Here is a 20923-nt window from a genome sequence, read left to right on the forward strand (position 1 = left end):
TCATGTTGTGATAATGAAAGGGTGCCTTTACCGGGACCCTGGCTAGTTCCCATTCTGAGAGTGAACATTTTCAAAATAAGGGGAACAGAAATGTGACTTTTTAATCACTGCGTGGATCTAAGGTACATCAATGATGACCCTAGGTATTTTTTTAAATATTCTCAGATATCGTCTGAGGTGATTCAAGGTGAACAGGTTTATTAAAACTGATGGGTTTAGGTGTTGTGACATCCAGCGATTTTAATTCTAGGTTCATTTAGACAGAGGAAGTCCTCTTTCCTCCCGTGATAGATTGTACAAAGGCATTTGGTGATAATTGCTTGACTACGAGGGGCATGCGCCAGTTGAATGATATTCTGAAATTGTCAGAATGCCTTTGAAAATACACCTTGTAATACTGCAGTCATTTAGACAATGGGAATATTTAGATGATTAAAAATGACTGTGAAAGGGTTGGATGTGATTAAGGAGTGAATCCATTTCAAGCCATCTTTCAGACACTCCTGCCCAGTCTTCCAGTTTTTTGATGATGTCACAGGACTTGTTATTGGAGTCTTTTAAAAGGCAAACCAAATTGTCTTCAGCTTGTTTATCTTCATAAAAAGAATGGTAAGAACCTCTTCTCTTATGTTTCTGAAGTGCTTCAGTGCCACTCCTTGGTTTGAAACCCAACAAATTGCGACTCGTTTCGTTTGTGATGCTCTTGCATTTGCCTCGTGGCTTCAATTTCCAAATGTTTACATAGTTATGATATGTTTCTGTCTGGCTAGTAACTTGATTGTCCATCTCCTCAGAATGGGGGCTAGCAGGATTTAGGAAATTTGAGACAATAGTTTGACAGATAAGTACTGACCCAGCTTATGACGATGACTACGAGGGTAGGAATTAAATACGTAATGCTCAGCATCAAGTGATTTGCCAGATTACAAGCTTTAGCTTTTTTAGATTGCTTCAAAATGCCCTCTATTCCCAAGGTTTGAATGTTATAAGTTCTTTTTTCAAATAGCAGAGGTGGTAGGAGGGTTCTAACGGTAGCTCTAGTTTGTTAATGATGAGTGTATGAATTTTTTAATTGAAGAATAGAACACAATACTTGTAAAGCTGCTGGTTTAGAATGGGCTGATTTATCATGATGCTTAGGTTGGTACATTCTTTGAAGGTACCCTTTGTCTGATTTGATGCTGACAGGCCTCTCATTTCAACCAGTGATGTTATTGCATACCATCACGGACAGCATGGTATCCAGCCGTTGGGTCAGCTATTTGAAGTCGGTCTTTCATAGCCTTTGAGAAACTGCAACATTTGTATAATATCCCAAATACCCAGTTTTTTCAATATTTGCAGTTGCCGTTTACCAATAAAGCTCTTGGAATGGGATGCGAGATTCAACCCATTCAATAGTTAAGTAGAAATTGTTTCTCAGAGCTGTACTATTTGTGCAGGTACTATTATGTTCTGCATTAAAAAACTACAACTGATGACCTGTGTACTTTGGAACAAATAGGTTCTCAGGAGCTGCAGTTCGATGCTTCCTTAGATAATTTGTATGAGGTACTTACACAGTTTCCAAAGCTCCTGAACTCCAGGGTTCTTTTGTTATAACAATATAATACTTTTAGTCGTCTATACAACAGGCCAGAAAAGCCAGCCAAAATGACAAAGAAATTAGTGACACGTCTTAGATGTAATAGTGACAACGAAGATCGAGGCAATAGGTTGTTAATGCCACACTCCAAATAACCTTTGGGACAAGATTTATTTTTCAACAAGGAGAAGGGGTGGGTGTGTGGATGGGGAAGAAGCAACAAGGAGAAGGGCTGGGTAAGAAGCAACAAGGGGAAGAAGCAACAAGGGGAAGAAGCAACAAGGAGAAGGGGTGGGTGGGAGGGGAAGAAGCAACAAGGAGAAGGGGTGGGTGGGAGGGGAAGAAGCAACAAGGAGAAGGGGTGGGTGGGAGGGGAAGAAGCAACAAGGAGAAGGGGTGGGTGGGAGGGGAAGAAGCAACAAGGAGAAGGGGTGGGTGGGAGGGGAAGAAGCAACAGGGAGAAGGGGTGGGTGGGAGGGGAAGAAACAACAGGGAGAAGGGGTGGGTGGGAGGGGAGGGGAAGAAACAACAGGGAGAAGGGGTGGGTGGGAGGCGAAGAAGCAACAGGGAGAAGGGGTGGGTGGGAGGGGAAGAAGCAACAGGGAGAAGGGGTGGGTGGGAGGGGAGGGGAAGAAACAACAGGGAGAAGGGGTGGGTGGGAGGCGAAGAAGCAACAGGGAGAAGGGGTGGGTGGGAGGGGAAGAAGCAACAGGGAGAAGGGGTGGGTGGGAGGGGAAGAAGCAACAGGGAGAAGGGGTGGGTGGGAGGGGAAGAAGCAACAGGGAGAAGGGGTGGGTGGGAGGGGAAGAAGCAACAGGGAGAAGGGGTGGGTGGGAGGGGAAGAAGCAACAGGGAGAAGGGGTGGGTGGGAGGGGAAGAAGCAACAGGGAGAAGGGGTGGGCGGGAGGAGGTGGAAGCAACACAGAGAAGGGGTGGGCGGGAGGTGTAAGCAACAACACAGAGAAGGGGTGGGCGGGAGGCGTAACCAGCACCACAGAGAAGGGGTAGGCGGATGGGGAAGCACCAACACAGAGAAGGGGTGGGCGGGAGGGGGAAGCACCAACACAGAGAAGGGGTGGGCGGGAGGGGGAAGCACCAACACAGAGAAGGGGTGGGCGGGAGGGGGAAGCGGCAACACAGAGAAGGGGTGGGCGGGAGGGGGAAGCAGCAACACAGAGAAGGGGTGGGCGGGAGGGGGAAGCAGCAACACAGAGAAGGGGTGGGCGGGAGGGGGAAGCAGCAACACAGAGAAGGGGTGGGCGGGAGGGGGAAGCAGCAACACAGAGAAGGGGTGGGCGGGAGGGGGAAGCAGCAACACAGAGAAGGGGTGGGCGGGAGGGAGAAGCAGCAACACAGAGAAGGGGTGGGCGGGAGGGGGAAGCAGCAACACAGAGAAGGGGTGGGCGGGAGGGGGAAGCAGCAACACAGAGAAGGGGTGGGCGGGAGGGGGAAGCAGCAACACAGAGAAGGGGTGGGCGGGAGGGGGAAGCAGCAACACAGAGAAGGGGTGGGCAGGAGGGGGAAGCAGCAACACAGAGAAGGGGTGGGCGGGAGGGGGAAGCAGCAACACAGAGAAGGGGTGGAAGGGGTGGGCGGGAGGGGGAAGTAGCACCACAGAGAAGGGGTGGGCGGGAGGCGTAACCAGCACCAGAGAAGGGGTGGGCGGGAGGGGGAAGCAGCACCACAGAGAAGGGGTGGGCGGGAGGGGGAAGCAGCACCACAGAGAAGGGGTGGGCGGGAGGGGGAAGCAGCACCACAGAGAAGGGGTGGGCAGGAGGGGGAAGCAGCAACACAGAGAAGGGGTGGGCGGGAGGGGGAAGCAGCTACACAGAGAAGGGGTGGGCGGGAGGGGGAAGCAGCAACACAGAGAAGGGGTGGGCGGGAGGGGGATGCAGCAACACAGAGAAGGGGTGGGCGGGAGGGGGAAGCAGCAACACAGAGAAAGGGTGGGCGGAGGGGGAAGCAGCAGTACAGAGAAGGGGTGGGCGGGAGGGGGAAGCAGCAGTACAGAGAAGGGGTGGGCGGGAGGGGGAAGCAGCAGTACAGAGAAGGGGTGGGCAGGAGGGGGAAGCAGCAACACAGAGAAGGGGTGGGCGGGAGGGGAAGAAGCAACACAGAGAAGAGGTGGTCGGCAGGGGGAAGCAGCAGTACAGAGAAGGGGTGGGCGGGAGGGGGAAGCAGCAGTACAGAGAAGGGGTGGGCGGGAGGGGGAAGCAGCAGTACAGAGAAGGGGTGGGCGGGAGGGGGAAGCAGCAGTACAGAGAAGGGGTGGGCGGGAGGGGGAAGCAGCAGTACAGAGAAGGGGTGGGCGGGAGGGGGAAGCAGCAGTACAGAGAAGGGGTGGGCGGGAGGGGAAGCAGCAGTACAGAGAAGGGATGGGCGGGAGGGGGAAGCAGCAGTACAGAGAAGGGGTGGGCGGGAGGGGGAAGCAGCAGTACAGAGAAGGGGTGGGCAGGAGGGGGAAGCAGCAACACAGAGAAGGGGTGGGCGGGAGGGGAAGAAGCAACACAGAGAAGAGGTGGTCGGCAGGGGGAAGCAGCAGTACAGAGAAGGGGTGGGCGGGAGGGGGAAGCAGCAGTACAGAGAAGGGGTGGGCGGGAGGGGGAAGCAGCAGTACAGAGAAGGGGTGGGCGGGAGGGGGAAGCAGCAGTACAGAGAAGGGGTGGGCGGGAGGGGGAAGCAGCAGTACAGAGAAGGGGTGGGCGGGAGGGGAAGCAGCAGTACAGAGAAGGGATGGGCGGGAGGGGGAAGCAGCAGTACAGAGAAGGGGTGGGCGGGAGGGGGAAGTAGCAGTACAGAGAAGGGGTGGGCGGGAGGGGGAAGTAGCAGTACAGAGAAGGGGTGGGCGGGAGGGGGAAGTAGCAGTACAGAGAAGGGGTGGGCGGGAGGGGGAAGCAGCAACACAGAGAAGGGGTGGGCAGGAGGGGGAAGCAGCAACACATAGAAGGGGTGGGCGGGAGGAGGAAAATAAATAGCACCTCAATCACCGAGTGGGCAGCGGATCAACAGTAATCAAGAGAAATCCCTCTATGCTTGGTCCATGCTCCACAGAAAGAAAAGGAAGTGGCACCTGGCACATGCTGGCCAATTAGGAGGTAGCAAAGAATAGTGACAATGATGCCAACGAATGTTATGCAATGGGCGGGTCCAAGTCATTTATTGTAAACACTATCCCTTGTAGCGCCAGTGCATGGGCTGTCAGCAGGTGAGAACTAAAAAGGACTGTAAGGAGTGTGGAAAGCTATTACACCTTAAGAAAGTTTTATCAGCTTATTGTCTGATGTACACCAGACGGAAAGTATTCATTCTAAGCTGGACAGATCCATTTGTGTCTCAATTTTCCTTCTAAAAACTGTTAGCAATTAGGTTTGATTGATTTGTTAATGCGGTCAGTGAAAAATTGAAAGCTTCCGTTGCGTGCACTTAACTAAGATGAGGAGAATGTTCCTACTTTGTGTTTGGTTCTGCTGATATTTATTTTGCATACATTTCAGTCAAGAGTCATTACAGATGAAGGGTCCGAATCATAAAGATTGTTCTGCAACATCCTACTACAGTTCTCTTGGCTCACCCTTAAATTCCAGGAGTAGCTCACAGTATATGAGCAAATAGAACCTAGTCCCAGCAAAATACTTGTGGCTGTGTTACACAACCTCACAAGCAGAGGCCACTATAAATAATCATAGCTGACGGCAGGACCTGGGGAAGGGATGAGGCTGCTTTTTACAAACTTCATACAAGCTTATACTTTTTGATACATGTGAGTGTTAAATTATGAAATCGTTTCAGCCAGTGAAACGTTCTGCACGGATTTATTATATCAGCTGCCACTGGCTACACCACGACATCACATGGCCCTCAGGCATAGGGGTTACCCGACATGACTGCAATCAGAGGCTCACGCTAAGCAGCACTGCAAGCACACACCAGCCAATTGACTGCCTTAGAGAGGCAGTGTTAAAAAGCCTAACATTCGTGTTCAATAAAAAACATGTCTGCCAAAATCAGGCTTAAACCTGCCCTCCTTTTAGAAACAATGTCACTTTTGAGATTTTTTTTTCTAAAGTCAGGAGCTTTTAAATGAACAGCTGAGGGTAGATCAATTTGCATGTCACGTGAAGGTTCATTCAATTCACCTACTTTGACATGCAGATGGAGTAGGAAATCGCCCATATATGTTACATGTATGTCTCAAATTGTCACAAAAGCCATAAGTTAGGAGTAGAATGAACTGAAAACTCAAACTGTGCCACAAGATAAATGGTTGGCATTCCTCATTTCCTATTATACAAAGCATTTTGTCCGCCATATTTATATTACTAGTTGAATACCAAAACACTAACATAAATATAGATCTTATTTTTTCCCTGGTGTGCACTGGCATTTATGCTGCTACATTCAAATTCAACATCAGAAACAAGTTTATGCACGAGAAGGGCAACAAACCAATAGACATGGCATCAAATTCACAAATTTATTTTCACATGGGAGTTTGACTTATTCACGCAAATTGTTTCATCTATGATTGCAAATTATCTTTTTCAATTAAAAAAAATAATTCCATTGTGAAAAGGGATTCCCTACACAAGGCTTCCCGTGGTTCTTAACCTTTTGACTTCTGGGGACCCTCACTTTAATCATTACTGTAACCGCCACCGTCACATTATTGGTATCCAAGGACACCCCACTCCCCCCCACTGAGTCATTGCTGGAAGCCAGGGACCCCAGCCTAAGTATTGTTGACGATTTGAACCACAAACAAATGCACAAAAATACAAGAGAAAAGCACACATCAAACAAATACACGAATAATGACACATTTCATTTAATTTGAAAACACATACAAAAAATAATTTTTTTAATTTTAATAGAAAGGTTGGAGCTTTTCTAAATTCAATTCAGGCCACGCATCGTCCATAATATATTCGGTTTGATTCACTTGCACTGCTCCCACAAATCAATCTGAGGATAACAATTTCATTTTTTGCCTCCAATTTCAAATTTCTTCACATTTACACTGTTTTAACAAATTGAATTGTACATTTAGCTTCTTTATTTATATACACTTTATTAATCTGTTAATATTATTTAATTTTCTAAGTCGTCGCAGACCCCCTGAGGAGGCTTCGGGGATCTCCAGGGGTCCCCTGGCCCACAGGTTTGGAACCACTGGTGTAGGTACACCTCCTCCTGTGTGATGGGGGGAGGGTGTTCCAAGATGGGACTGCCCTGGAGGTTTGCGAGCAATGAGAAACATACGGGGTTATAGGTTTTCACATGCTTCTTCCAAGTAATACCCGTCTTGGAAACGGTAAGAAACGGACTGCTGGAAAGGACACGATTAAATCGCTTTCCAAAGAGGAAAGTCAAAGGGAACACTGAAAGTCAGTGTAGGGGAAGGGATTTCACCACAGGGAGAAACAAAACAAACAAGCATTAGAAATGCAATCGGGCTCGGATTTATTTGAGTTTGAGCTAATGGCATTGTAAATGACAATGTATTGTTGCTATGTGTTATGGAGTGTGTTCATGTGGTGTGTACTGCCAGTGATCTCCTTGTGAGTGTGAGAATATTGCACCGTTACTGCCTGTGATGTCCTTCTTGTGAGTGTGAGAAGCTTGCACCTCTGCTGTCTGTGGTCTCCTTGTGAGTGTAAGAAGCTTGCACTGCTGCTGCCTGTGATGTCGTTCTTGTGAGTGGGAGAAGATTGCACCTCAGCTGCCTGTGGTCTCCTTCTGAGTGTAAGAAGCTTGCACAGCTGCTGCCTGTGATGTCCTACTCACTACTCTACTCACTACTCTACTCACTACTCTGCACTCACTACTCACTACTCTACTCACTACTCTACTCACTACTCACTACTCTGCACTCACTACTCACTACTCTACTCACTACTCTACTCACTACTCTGCACTCACTACTCACTACTCTACTCACTACTCTGCACTCACTACTCTACTCACTACTCTACTCACTACTCTACTCACTACTCTGCACTCACTACTCTGCACCCACTACTCACTACTCTGCTCACTACTCACTACTCTACTCACTACTCTACTCACTACTCTGCACCCACTACTCACTACTCTGCTCACTACTCACTACTCTACTCACTACTCTACTCACTACTCTGCTCACTACTCTACTCACTACTCTACTCACTACTCTACTCACTACTCTACTCACTACTCTACTTACTACTCACTACTCTACTCACTACTCACTACTCTGCACTCACTACTTTACTCACTACTCTACTCACTACTCACTACTCTGCACTCACTACTCACTACTCTGCACTCACTACTCTACTCACTACTCTACTCACTACTCTACTCACTACTCACTACTCTACTCACTACTCACTACTCTGCACTCACTACTTTACTCACTACTCTACTCACTACTCACTACTCTGCACTCACTACTTTACTCACTACTCTACTCACTACTCACTACTCTACTCACTACTCTGCACTCACTACTCTACTCACTACTCACTACTCTACTCACTACTCTGCACTCACTACTCTACTCACTACTCACTACTCGACACTCACTACTCTACTCCTCACTACTCACTACTCACTACTCTCTACTCACTACTCACTACTCTGCACTCACTACTCTACTCACTACTCTACTCACTACTCACTACTCGCCACTCACTACTCACTACTCTGCACTCACTACTTTACTCACTACTCTACTCACTACTCTACTCCTCACTACTCACTACTCTCTACTCACTACTCACTACTCACTACTCACTACTCTACTCACTACTCTCCACTCACTACTCTCCACTCACTACTCTGCACTCACTACTCTGCACTCACTACTCTGCACTCACTACTCACTACTCTGCACTCACTACTCACTACTCTGCACTCACTACTCTGCATTCTGCACTCACTACTCTGCACTCACTACTCTGCACTCACTACTCTGCACTCACTACTCTGCACTCACTACTCACTACTCACTACTCTGCACTCACTACTTTACTCACTACTCTACTCACTACTCACTACTCTACTCCTCACTACTCACTACTCACTACTCTCTACTCACTACTCACTACTCACTACTCACTACTCTACTCACTACTCTCCACTCACTACTCTGCACTCACTACTCTGCACTCACTACTCACTACTCTGCACTCACTACTCTGCATTCTGCACTCACTACTCTGCACTCACTACTCTGCACTCACTACTCTGCACTCTACTCTGCACTCACTACTCACTACTCACTACTCACTACTCTGCACTCTCTAATCACTACTCTGCACTCTCTACTCACTACTCTGCACTCACTACTCTGCACTCACTACTCTGCACTCACTACTCTGCGCACTCACTACTCTGCGCACTCACTACTCTGCGCACTCACTACTCTGCGCACTCACTACTCACTACTCTGCGCACACTACTCTGCACTCACTACTCACTACTCTGCACTCACTACTCTGCGCACTCACTACTCTGCGCACTCACTACTCTGCGCACTCACTACTCTGCGCACTCACTACTCTGCGCACTCACTACTCTGCGCACTCACTACTCTGCGCACTCACTACTCTGCGCACTCACTACTCTGCGCACTCACTCCTCTGCACTCACTCCTCTGCACTCACTACTCTACACACTCTCTGCACACTCTCTCTGCCCACTCACTCTGCACTCACTACTCTGCACTCACTACTCTGCACTCACTACTCTGCACTCACTACTCTGCACTCACTACTCTGCACTCACTACTCTGCACTCACTACTCTGCACTCACTACTCTGCACTCACTACTCTGCACTCACTACTCTGTAGTAGTAGTAGTAGGTAGTAGTACTGCCTGCTGAAATGCTGCTTTTTTGTTTTGTTTCTTCATTGCTGCAGGCAGAGGCTCTCATTCATACATACATGAGAGCAGCATCAGGATTCGCCTGAGCGCCCTAGATTTGCGGTCCCAGGGAGACCCTGAGCCTGTGACTGCTGACTAGGGCCATGACTGAAGTTGTTGTTGGTCTGTTTAGGCGTATGTACTCTAAGACTTTGTAATCCTGGCTTGCTTGGGCATCTCTTCAGCTAGTAAAGACAGTGACACAGAATATGAATGGGTGAGGAGTGACCCTATACGTTTTCCCGATTACAGTCCTTTCATTGCCGACCTCCGAAATCCACTACGTAATACAAGCACAATTCCTGTTTGATCTATACAAGACATATGGGTATGCATAGGCATTAGTTCCCATAAACTTGAGGAAGAAGTTATCCCAGAGGTTCTCCTTCAAAAAGATATATAGGGTCAGGAGCAGGCAGGCGTCTCCGCGTAGGAGGTGACATTCATCTTTAATGGTGAGCACTGTGAGGAGGAGAGTCTTTAGACCTTGGATTAGCTCAGATTTACTCTTGTAGTACTCCTGGTTTGCGCATCAGGAGTAATCCGTGAGTACTATCAACGAGGAGCCCGCACCTGCACAATCTTTGCAAGTCCGGCTAAGAGTATAGTTAATTTACGATTTCGCTCTTATGCTTTACGCTTCCAGGTGTTGTCAATCAGACATTCCTTTTTTAGCACATTATATTGGACCCACATTGAAACATGGTTACGATTTGTTTTTTCTTAAACCGATATACCATTTTTAGGTGACTTGTACTTTTGGACAGAGATACTGTGACGTACTTATTCGATGTAGGCGTCGGCCTATCGTCGTAATGAAAGTCCTACCAGTCTGCATGATTGTTTTCGATTTTGGCATTTCATCGAAAGGTGGCTTTTGTTAATATAGAGATATCATGCGAATATCTTTAATTAAGGGACAAAGCTCGTATAAACTCTATAGCTATGTTTTTTCTCAGTTGGTTTACTTAGTCAACGCCTCTGCATGTTAAAAGCTGCTTCTTATTATCTCGCCGAAAATGCCAAATGATCTGGGCATACGGTCAAAAGCCGTTTGAGGAAGACTGCCCCAGCGTGCCAAACTCAGAACGTGCAATTTGTAAAGTCAATAGTTCCACCTAGTGGCATAAAGATATTACAACTAGAGTTTTCATTTTTTAGGTCCGACCTTGAAACAGCTTTGTCCTGCGTCATGTTTTTTCCCCCAAGAACTCAAACAAACAAGAACTACAGTGTGGACGAGCATGTATGAGTCATCTTCTGTGAGCCTCGCCTGCTGCCTCTCGTCATTTAACATTGAACGCGCTCACCGCTGTGAACGCGTTCGCATCATCTGGCTTGCATTACACAGGCACTCTGACAGCTCGTAATTAAGATTAATCACTCTGCCATGCACGTTCTCGCACACAAAATGCCACATCGGGCACGCGTACATTACTTACAGCCTATCACTTCAAGGCTACTACATACACAGCACAGGGAAGACGAATCACTGACCAGATGCCAGAAAACGCAAAGGAATGTGTGGAATTCCTCTCACCAAGGCCCTTCTTCTTCTTCTTCTTTTTTTTCTTATAACATTAGGATCTCGAAACTCCTCCCCCAGAGGGAGGAGTCCGAGCCCTAAAAAGTGCCCAAGTGTGTTTGCACTAGCTCTATTTATTGCTCATGTAAAAAATTGTGTGTGCATATATTTTCACTTGTGAAAACTGAACTCTCAAACCGTTTCCAAGATTACGCCAGACAAGCATGCAGAATTCCTGGCCTCGCCTAGAAAAGATTTTAGAATTCCAAAAACGTTTTACATCTGCAAATGTACGAGGGAGTAAACCTGCGGGTTCAGATTTATGACTTTTCGTACTTGACCTCTCTTGAGATTTCTGTTCCAAAGCCTAGAGAATGAGTTTCTATGTTGCCAAACTATCACAAGCACTGAGGCCCAGTCTTACTGAAATGTAGCATATGAATCAGTTGCAATGAGCATCAGAATCACAGAAATGTCACACTTGTTACTAACGCTGAAATTAAGAACTCGTTTTGTTTTTCTTTTATACAAAATACCGAAATTACCTCCGACCTGTTCAGCGGGCCTCTTTAATAGAAGACATATGTAAAATTACATAAATCACCTCCTCAATACATACTAGAAACGCATGTGCTAAAATAGCTTGAATTGTGAGTGCAAATCCATGTTTGGTATTCAATTTACACGTGTGAAAAGGATGTCTACCACAAAGTCATATGTTTCTGTCGGTTCACATACTTTCTCTCTACCCATCCCATTTAAACAGTGAGGACTGGGGGAAGAAGTTCACCTGAATATTGTTGAGGAAGTACGGGAAGGGGCTTTTCTACAAGGATAATCATTTTCACTACAGGGATTTTTTTGAAGACTTACAGTGCAGTTGCCCTAGTGTTGCATTTATGCATGTTTAAATGCAAACAGTGCACCTGTACATGCACAAAAATGCTTTTAATTGTGAACTCCAAAAAAGGCTGATACACTGATCAAACCTAGCAGGAGACGTACAAGGGAAAGAAAGTTCCTGACGTTTCTACGATTTTGGATTAATCATATTCTAATTCGTGAGTACTAGGTGCGGTTCTTTTTTTGTATTGTTTAATTGTTTTTAGGTCGGGACTGACAGTACAGCTGTTTAAGCAGACCTAATGTTTACAAGATATTTTCAAAGGGCTTTGGGCCCAACCAATTCAGCCATTGGCTTTTTCGAACAAACCCATTCAGTTATTGGCTTAAAACTTTGTCAATCACATTGTTGTTTGGACCAGAGCTGTATTTCGCTTTCACCTAATGCTATTGGCTGCTCGGGCATATATTTTCGTCTCCAGAGCAATGCACGAGTGACTATTTCACATCTCCCTGCCACTACTACCTATGCCTACTTCTCATTGCTAATTGTTGCATGCACAGGCACAAACGCACTCTTCTACAGGCTTGTTTTAAATTGGCAAACAATGGCCAGAAGCTCATGCTGTGTAAATATGTATCTGACACCTTCGGGTAAAGCTCGCGCTATATAAAATCGCATTAAATAAATAAATAAAAACATGCGTTGCACATCAGATTCAGACCTGTTAGCTAAACCAATGCATGTTTAAAAAGAGGGCGTGTAATCTAAACACTCAACCCTTTACTGACAGGCTGCACCAATGCATGCATACATCAGAAACATCCGCTCTACGGTGTAACATCCAAATTCAGCAAAAGTACCTAGGGGTAAATACATCAGCCGGCAAATGAAAACAAACGGCTCTGATCGTGTTTTTTTCTGGGTTTTTTTACATCACCACCTTTGGTCACTAGATGGCAGCAGTGGAGACCAAGTAGAGGCCAGGTGAAAAACAGAACACCGCGCCTTTCTTTCAATCACTTAATTAACCAATAACGGGCCAACAAGACCTGTGAACAAAGTAAAAAACGTCTTTCTGACAAGTTCAGCATTACACACACATGACGCAGATGCTCTTCTCGTTTACGCAGCTGTTCAAGATATTTATTCTTAGGGACAACAAGGGAATGACGCGATGGGAGGGTGGTTTACTTAATAAAAAGTAAATATTGTCATCTCTCTGGCACAATATTAAAGCTGTATGAACAAATACCACTAATAAATTGAGAGCAGTAAGCTCAGTGTAAAAACCGAAACAAGCTCTGAGGCTAGGCACTGTGAACTGAGGGGAACCAGGGTCGGTGTGGGCCAGTTTTGGGGCTGTTCGTGTTTCTTTTTGTGGTCTGGTGGGCCTGTTTTTACTGTCGAATTCCCTGATATTAAAACAAGCATTGCTAGCCCAGAGCTCAAATCCATTCAGTCTTCCTCACCTTGCAAAACACTTACTTACATACAGTGTCTAACAAGTTCAAAACGGCCGCTATTTCCGAATATAGGCCACTTTTTGTGCTTTCTTATTCACTACTGGGGGCAACTTTTAGGTTGATGCCAGGCCCTATTTTCTGTCCCAGTTTGACTCTGAGATTGACACCAAATTCTATTGGGTCAAGCCAATGTTCCAGTCACAGGTTTTTATGTTACAAAGCATTCCCAATAGTGCCAGAAACCATGCTTCAGTGGATTAACCCATTCTTTGCAGAGAAAATGTAAATGTAAATGTCATGGTACTTATAGAGCGCACTGTCACCAGACGGTCACCTTGCGGTGTCGCCTATGCGGCTTCCTGGCACTGATACTCATACCGCTGTGGAACCCCTCCTGGCTTTCCCTGTGAAGTGTCCACTCCTGGGCACCCACAGGCAGGGCTTTAAGTGGGATGAAAAAACTGGGGGGTCTCTCAAAAGGGCGTGGCCAGTGTAATTAGGGGCGTGGCTTTTAAACACTCACACAAAAAATATGTGCTTAGCATAGTGTGCCGCCCGACATGTTTTTTGCTGTTTCGGTCATGGCATCCAGACATGTGATACGGCAAGTAACATCATACCAACAACAAGTAAGGACTATTGGCTTTGTCAATGGTTATTAGTTGCTGAAGGTAAATAATCTGCAACTATGGCTTGTATATAATATTGACAAAGCATCCAATTAAAGCCCTGGTGACCCTACCACAATGTTGCTGCTCTTGCGTTTCAGAAAGAGAAGGGAAATCCAGAAAGAAAATAACTCTTTAAAGGATTTCCCTTCCTCCACCACGCTCACCTGGCATGACGTCATGCCATAACTTCTCCACTAGTGAGAAGTAAGCAGTGTGAGCAGTGCACATCGATGTGCATGCAGGCTGTCTCGAAGCGAAACGGGTCTCTATCGGGCTTTGTTTTGCATCCTGGCACTTTTTTCCGGACTGCAGTGACAGACTGCTGTCACTGCAATTTGGGGAAAATAACGGTTCGCCTGTGTTAGGGCTCAAAACAGAGCCCGATAGAGACCCGTTTCGAGGCCCTCTGAAAAAAACTGCCGGTGCTCAGACCCCTTGAGACCCGGCCCACTTAAAGCCCTGCCCCCAGGGTGAAGCCAAGCATCCTTAGCGCTGTTGGGGCCGGTGTGGAGGCTAAGCAAGCTATTGCCCAGAGTTGCAGCGTGGGGCCCGTGATTAGAATAGGCACTGAGGCGAGAATTAACAGGTCCGAGGAAATTGAACCCGAGACCCCGCCGAGGCGGGAATCGAACCCAGGTCCCTGGCCAGAACTCTGCATCAGGGTCTGCCGCTCTAACCATTGAGCCACACTCCTCCACAGAGAAAGTGTGTGCGTGTGCGCGCTGTGGTATGCAATGCGCCTAGAGTCGAACTCACAGTACTTTGTTTTGGATTTTGGACAATAAATAATAACTGAGGAGGTCTTTTGTGATTTTGGGAGCTTCTGGGATGTTTCTGGACTTTTTCAACCTACACTTGGTACTGGGTATGACCATCTTGCCTTGGGGTTTTGTCATATTTTTGACATACAAGCATTAATCGAGAGATTTTGCTTGCCATGTTGGGTCGGACTTGGAGAATGAATGCCTTTGGTCCAAACCATTTTAAAATGGGGAATGATCATTAATTGTTGCATTTTATTTCCAGTCAGGCAAATGTAAACACACCTTATTTCGTAAGCATATGGGCCACTTTTTAAGCTTTCTAATTCACTGAGGGCTACTTTTTTTTTATGCTTGGGCCTATTTTATGTCCCAGTCCAATACTGAGACTGACACTCATTGAGGGGTGTTTTAGAAGTAGAATCGTGTTCTGTATGGTTAATAGAAACAGTAAATATTTTAAAACAATGCCAGAAATTCACTAGAACAGGAGACAGCTCGACCAAACCAACACCCTTCTCGTTTATTAATTTATAAAGTTTTATAGAGTGCTATTCTCGTTGCTTCTTATGCCTTGCTATTAATTCATCTGTAGTAGGGAGTATATTGTTTTCAACTAATTTCAAATGAAAGATTTTAGCGATATGTAAATCATTTGTCTGATTCCAACAACCACCTAACCAACTAATAAAATAGTTATACTGGTAAAAGATCTGATTTTGTCAAATGCCCACATTTACATCACACTTCATGCTTACTTTAATCCAGGCACATCTAGAAGATTAGTCAGCCCCGTCCAGTTGATTTCCAAAAGCTGTAAGAAAGAAATTAAAACGTTATTGTTGTCTTAGGTCTGCATGTATTTATTTATAACGTTTTATTTAGCGCTAGCTAGACCCGTGGGTATCAGAGCGCTTTACATACACAAAGGAAAAGAAAACTTGCATAACATCGCAGGACATACATACTTTGTTTAAATAATTTGTAACCAGAATAAATATGTGGAAGCTGTGTGTGTTATTTTGAGGATAAAGGATCAGTTTTAAGGAACATATGAAGAAACAAGACAAGAAAAAATAGGGCACCAGGCTCCACAGTCAGCTTAACCCCTTCGGTGCTGATGACGGCTCCCGGTCGTCATCAGTTATGGTGGGCGTGTGCTGATGACGGCCGGAAGCCGTCATGACCACGCCCACGATCGGAATGTCCCACACAGGCGGGGAATTCCGGCCGCAGCCAGGGGGTTAAAGAGGAATGGCCATGAAGTGACATTTATCTTTGTCACACTTCCTATATGCCACAACTTTCTGGAAGGACACTGTGACTTGAATATTCAAAGGTTCATCCAGACCGAGAAAAACTTTTAGAAAATTCTACAAGAGAGAGTATCAACTGCTGCTTTCCTACGAATTGTATTATTGTACACTAAGAAAAACTTATTTATCTTCAGCAATGATCTCTCCGGTGGATACTGTATCTACCTGCAGATTGCTCACCTCTTGAATAGCCCAGGTGCTGACGTGGCTCTCCCGCACCGGGAGGAGACGCTGGGACGGTCTCCCGCACCGGTAGGAGACACAGGAAGAGGGGTCGCAGCGAGGTTACTGGAGCCATATAGAGCCCACCTCGGCGCCCTGATGCCAGTTCTTGACTGCTTTCACCCATGCGATTTGAAGAAGAGATAATGAGACATCAGCATTACAACCGAGCAGCAAACTAATTTGAAAGCTTACTAAAGTCATATGACATACCTTAAGAACAGGGAGGAGTGTTGGGTGAGTGAGGAATCGCAGGTAGATCGAGTATCCACCAGAAAGATTGTTACCATAGGTAAGTAACTTTTCTTCTGATGTATAGTCATGCCAGCAGATACCTCACATTTTCAATTGAGTTCCAAAGCAATACCTTCAACCAGCTTAGGGTCTGAAGGAAAGGTCAGATTAGGAAACCCTAGTGGACCAAGTAGATAAAATGGCCATCCCTTCTCACCTGTGAGTCCAAGCAATCATTTTTTGTGTCGGTATGATGAGAAGCCCATGTTGCCGCTCCGCAGTTCTCAATCACAGAAACACCTCTGGCCAAGGCTGTGGTGGAAGATCTAGCCCTGATGGAATGATGATGGATAGTCTCCAGCAGCTCCTCCTTCGTGAGGGAATAGCACATCTTATACCACGAGTGTGCAGCAGTAACCCGTTCTCTTCTGGAACCACTTGCTCTTCTTGCTGCCTGTGTATCCTTTGACCAACTTATTGTCAGACCTGATCTCCTTAGTGTGGTCAATATATTAACTTACTGCATACCTGGTGCCCAATTGGTGCAAAGGCTTTTCCTCCTTGGTTGGTTGTGTGGGGATAAAAGGTGGGGAGATTAATAGCTTGACCCATATGGAAGGGGGTCACTACTTTGTGGCGTAATTCACGTCCGTTCTAAGGACAAGCTTGTCAGGGAAGAAGCACATGAACTGTGGTTGAGAGCTCAGTGCCTGTGGCTCATGGACATGTCCTGCTGAGTTAACAGCAACCAGAAAAAAAACATTTTGAGGGTCAGTAAATAGAAAGAACTGTCTAAGGGCTCCAAATGGGGCACCCATCATGAAAGTTAAAACCAAGTTCACATATCCATGGGGTATGATGAAGGTATTTGTAGGAATCATGTTCATAAGTCACTTCAGGAACCTCATAACTGCAAGAGATTTTGACGAAAGATTGCTGGTCTGGGAGGCATAGGAAAACTGACAAGGTGGCAATGTACCACTACAACGGGCCCACGACACAACCGTGCTGGACTAGAAAGAGCGCAAGCTGGAGGATTTCAGACTCACCTGAGGGATGTCAAGGTGAGTCTTGGGAATGTTGATGAAAAAGCACAAGCCGGACAGCAGGGATGCTGTTACCAACAAGTGATGTGAAACAATTTAGTGCAAGCTGGCTTTAAGCAGCCAGTTGTACAGGTACAAGAATACAGAGATCCTCAACCTCCTGAAATGGGCCGTGACAACAGCCATCACCTTCGTAAAGACTTGGGGTACCGATGTAAACCCCAAGGGGAGGACCTTAAAGTGGTAGTGAGGGGACCCTACAATGAAATGCAGGCAACTCTTGCGCAACTGTAGGATCGGTATGAGGTGTACACGCCCTGCAAGTTAAGGGACACCATCCAGTCTCCCGCCTCCAGTCCTAAAAGAACGTGAGCCAACAACATATCCCCAGACCTTAGAGCCCTCAACTGGCTACCGTTTGAGGCTAGAATTCATCTGAAAATAGCATGTATGACGCACAAGGCCTTACACCACAATTCCCCAAGCTATCTAACCCAGAAACTGGTACTCTCTGCTGGTAATAGAGCTTCCAGAAGCTCCAAGAATCTTATACTGAAACCACAATTTGCCAAGAAAAGAAACGTACAACCGGTCCTTCTCTGGAATGGCTCCCAGGATCTGGAATGCTTTGCCCACAGAAACAAGAACAAACCAATCCACTGACGCCTTCAAAAAAAGAAGTGAACGCGATTCTCAGGGCCAAATTCACGTGAACGACTTACTTTTTACTATATGTTAATTACTAGTCTGTATTATTGAGCACCGTATTTAATTGCTAGTTTTGTACTATTGAGCACCTTATATCTGAATCACCTATAACTGTATTTTTCTATGCTTGTTTTTTTCCATGTTTATTCTTGTTTCCAACGTATGACATGTAAAGCGCTCCGATACCCGCAAGAGTCTTGTTCGCGCTATATAAAACCTTCAAAATAAATAAATAAATAATGACATTCTGAACATTTTCATACACAGGTAAAAGTTTATAATCCTGAGGTCTAGGATCAGCAGAAGACTTTTGTCCTTTTTGGGAACCAGGGAGTACCGAGAATAGCCCCCCTGCCCAAGTTCCTGCTCTGGCACCAACTTTACTGCACCCTTTTTGCACCTCTTGCTGCAGCATCCTTAAATTGTCCTCTGACTGAAGGGACTGTTGGGTGAATTGGGCATGGGGGTCCTGCTGGAAGAGTAGGTTATAGCCCTTTCTACAATTTGAAGGACACATTAGTCTGATGTTAAGGCCCTCCAGGCCTGTAGAAAGAAGGAACCCGTCTTTCCACAGGCCACACATGCTCCTTTTGGTCAAGCTAAAGCAGCTTTTCTGGGGGTGCTGCAGAGGAGGAGGCAGAGGATGGCTGGTTCTGGCAGCCTCTTCCCTTACCTCTCTCTTTGTTTTGCCGCACAAAGTATGTTTCGTTGCTATTGCATGGTCTGGGTGGGCTAGCTCTGCACTTGAAATTCCTTTGAAAACATCTGCAGTTCCAAAATTTATGAAAGTCCTTCACCAGGGACTGGAATCCTAGGGATGTGGCTGTCAACTTTCCAACTTTAAACCGTTCCAATGTGGAGCCTGCCTTGTCTCTGTAGAGAGGGTTTTCTGCAAAATGGCAGGTCTGTAAGCATGGCTTGGGCATTTCCAATAAAGGCAGTTGAATGTAGCCAGGGTGATAGTGCAGGGCCACTAAAGATCTCATGGCCATGCCACCATATCTGCCGCACCCAGACCTGTTATGATCATGTGTCTCCACACATCCTATTGTGGGCTGATTTCTTGAAGTAATTCAGAGGTGTTCTGGTAGGTTGGGCCCAACTACTGCGGCCATGTCCCACAGGGAAGGCATATCACATCCAAGCAGAGAGGCGGTGATGAGGAAGCGCTACACTAGGCTAATTATAGAAAGTACTTTCTTCTCCACTACTTCCCAGACTCCCAATCTGGTGGATGGATGGGAAAGGAGCCTGGGTTAAGTTTAGTGCTAGAAAAAGCCTGGCACCGACCCTCTGGGAAGGGTGCGCAAAAAGGAAAACTGGGTCCCATGTGCTGGCCTGTACACAGTTGCACTGACTGCCGGAGCTGTGGCTGGTTTGGCCCAGGCCTCCTTCAAGTAATCTAGAAGGGTTTTGTTGAATGGTAGTCGAGGCTCTGCAGATGTGGTAGCAGGCTGAAGGACCTTAGAGAGGATATTCGGTCTAAGTTCTACTGAGTGGAGAGGCAATGCAAGCACCTCCAGTGCCTTCCTAATCATTGCATAACAGGAAACCATCTCCGCTAGAGCAGGATACGGAGGTGGATCAAAGTCATTATCAAGCAACGTATCAAGCCCACTTCCATTCTGTGGGCCTAGCAGATCCACTGTCAGATGTATGGAAGGGGTGGTTAGGCTCAGTGTCCTCTCTAGCTAGTTGTCCCTCAGGATCAAAATCTATTCCAAATATTGCAGGCACTGTGTCCCAATATCTTTGGCAGGCACCTGCACACTATTCTCTGGACTTTTCCTCCTAGACCAAATATTGAGGCTCAACCCTGGACTGCAGTTTTAGCTGGGCCCTATGGAACTTTCTGAAGGATTGGAGGAGTTAGAGAGATGGTAGCAGAAGCGAGGGCACTACAGATGCTGAAATCAGCATGAAAGAGGAACTACAGAAGTCCTTAGCACCAGAAGACATCCAGTGGAGCTGTAAGTGGTTCCAGTCAAGCAAGACAGACCCTTGACGCAGAGAGAAAACCCACTGATGAACGTCAGAGCAGAACCCCGTGCAGTAACATCGGGCCAGGAGGCGCTTCCGAACGGTATGATGCACGCCTGAACATCTGTATCATAGCATAGAGAATAAAGTCGGGTCGGGCCAGATCTTGATGCCGGGAACTCAGGCTACCCTGGTGTCAGTAACATGAAAGCCACTGGAGTCGGAAGTGGCACCGTCAACGTCATCCTCCTGGGAGAGTTGGAATTGTTTCTTCTTTTTATGTTTTATCTTCTTCTCACTAGAGGACTTTGAGGAGTGGTAAGCAGACCGTGATCTGTACATAGACCTTGATTGGCGGTGACCACAGTAATCTTCTCTGGTCTGAGCCAGGAAATGCAGGTATAGGTAACAATATCTTTATTCTTGTGTTGAACCCAGACACCACAGACAGTCGTCCTGTGGGCCTGTGATTGACACCTATCACATTCATAACAGGGTTTAAACCTCATTTTATTTGGTGGGGACATGTGCCTAATAAAGTTTAAAAAAATTGGAGAGCAAAGAATCACCTTTATCTGAGGAGAGAAGCCAAGGACCCGTGTCTAAAGGTGTGGGGAAAAAATAAACTGGCATTAGGGGCTGGTGTGGGTGTTATGTGG

The 20923-nt window shown here is 46.4% G+C and overlaps 1 protein-coding gene across 3 annotated transcripts in view; it reads right to left on the reverse strand.

Moving 5' to 3' along the window:
• Nucleotides 1–20923, reverse strand: part of ESYT2 (extended synaptotagmin 2) — a 641975-nt gene that overhangs the window by 196319 nt on the left and 424733 nt on the right. For all 3 annotated transcript variants that reach the window (XM_078663275.1, XM_078663276.1, XM_078663274.1), the window contains exon 7: nt 15517–15572. In XM_078663275.1, the coding sequence (XP_078519401.1) occupies nt 15517–15572 (56 nt within the window). The remainder of the gene's footprint in view (nt 1–15516; nt 15573–20923) is intronic.

This window comes from Lissotriton helveticus, chromosome 10 (assembly GCF_964261635.1).
Source record: "Lissotriton helveticus chromosome 10, aLisHel1.1, whole genome shotgun sequence".
NCBI classification, from domain to species: domain Eukaryota; kingdom Metazoa; phylum Chordata; class Amphibia; order Caudata; family Salamandridae; genus Lissotriton; species Lissotriton helveticus.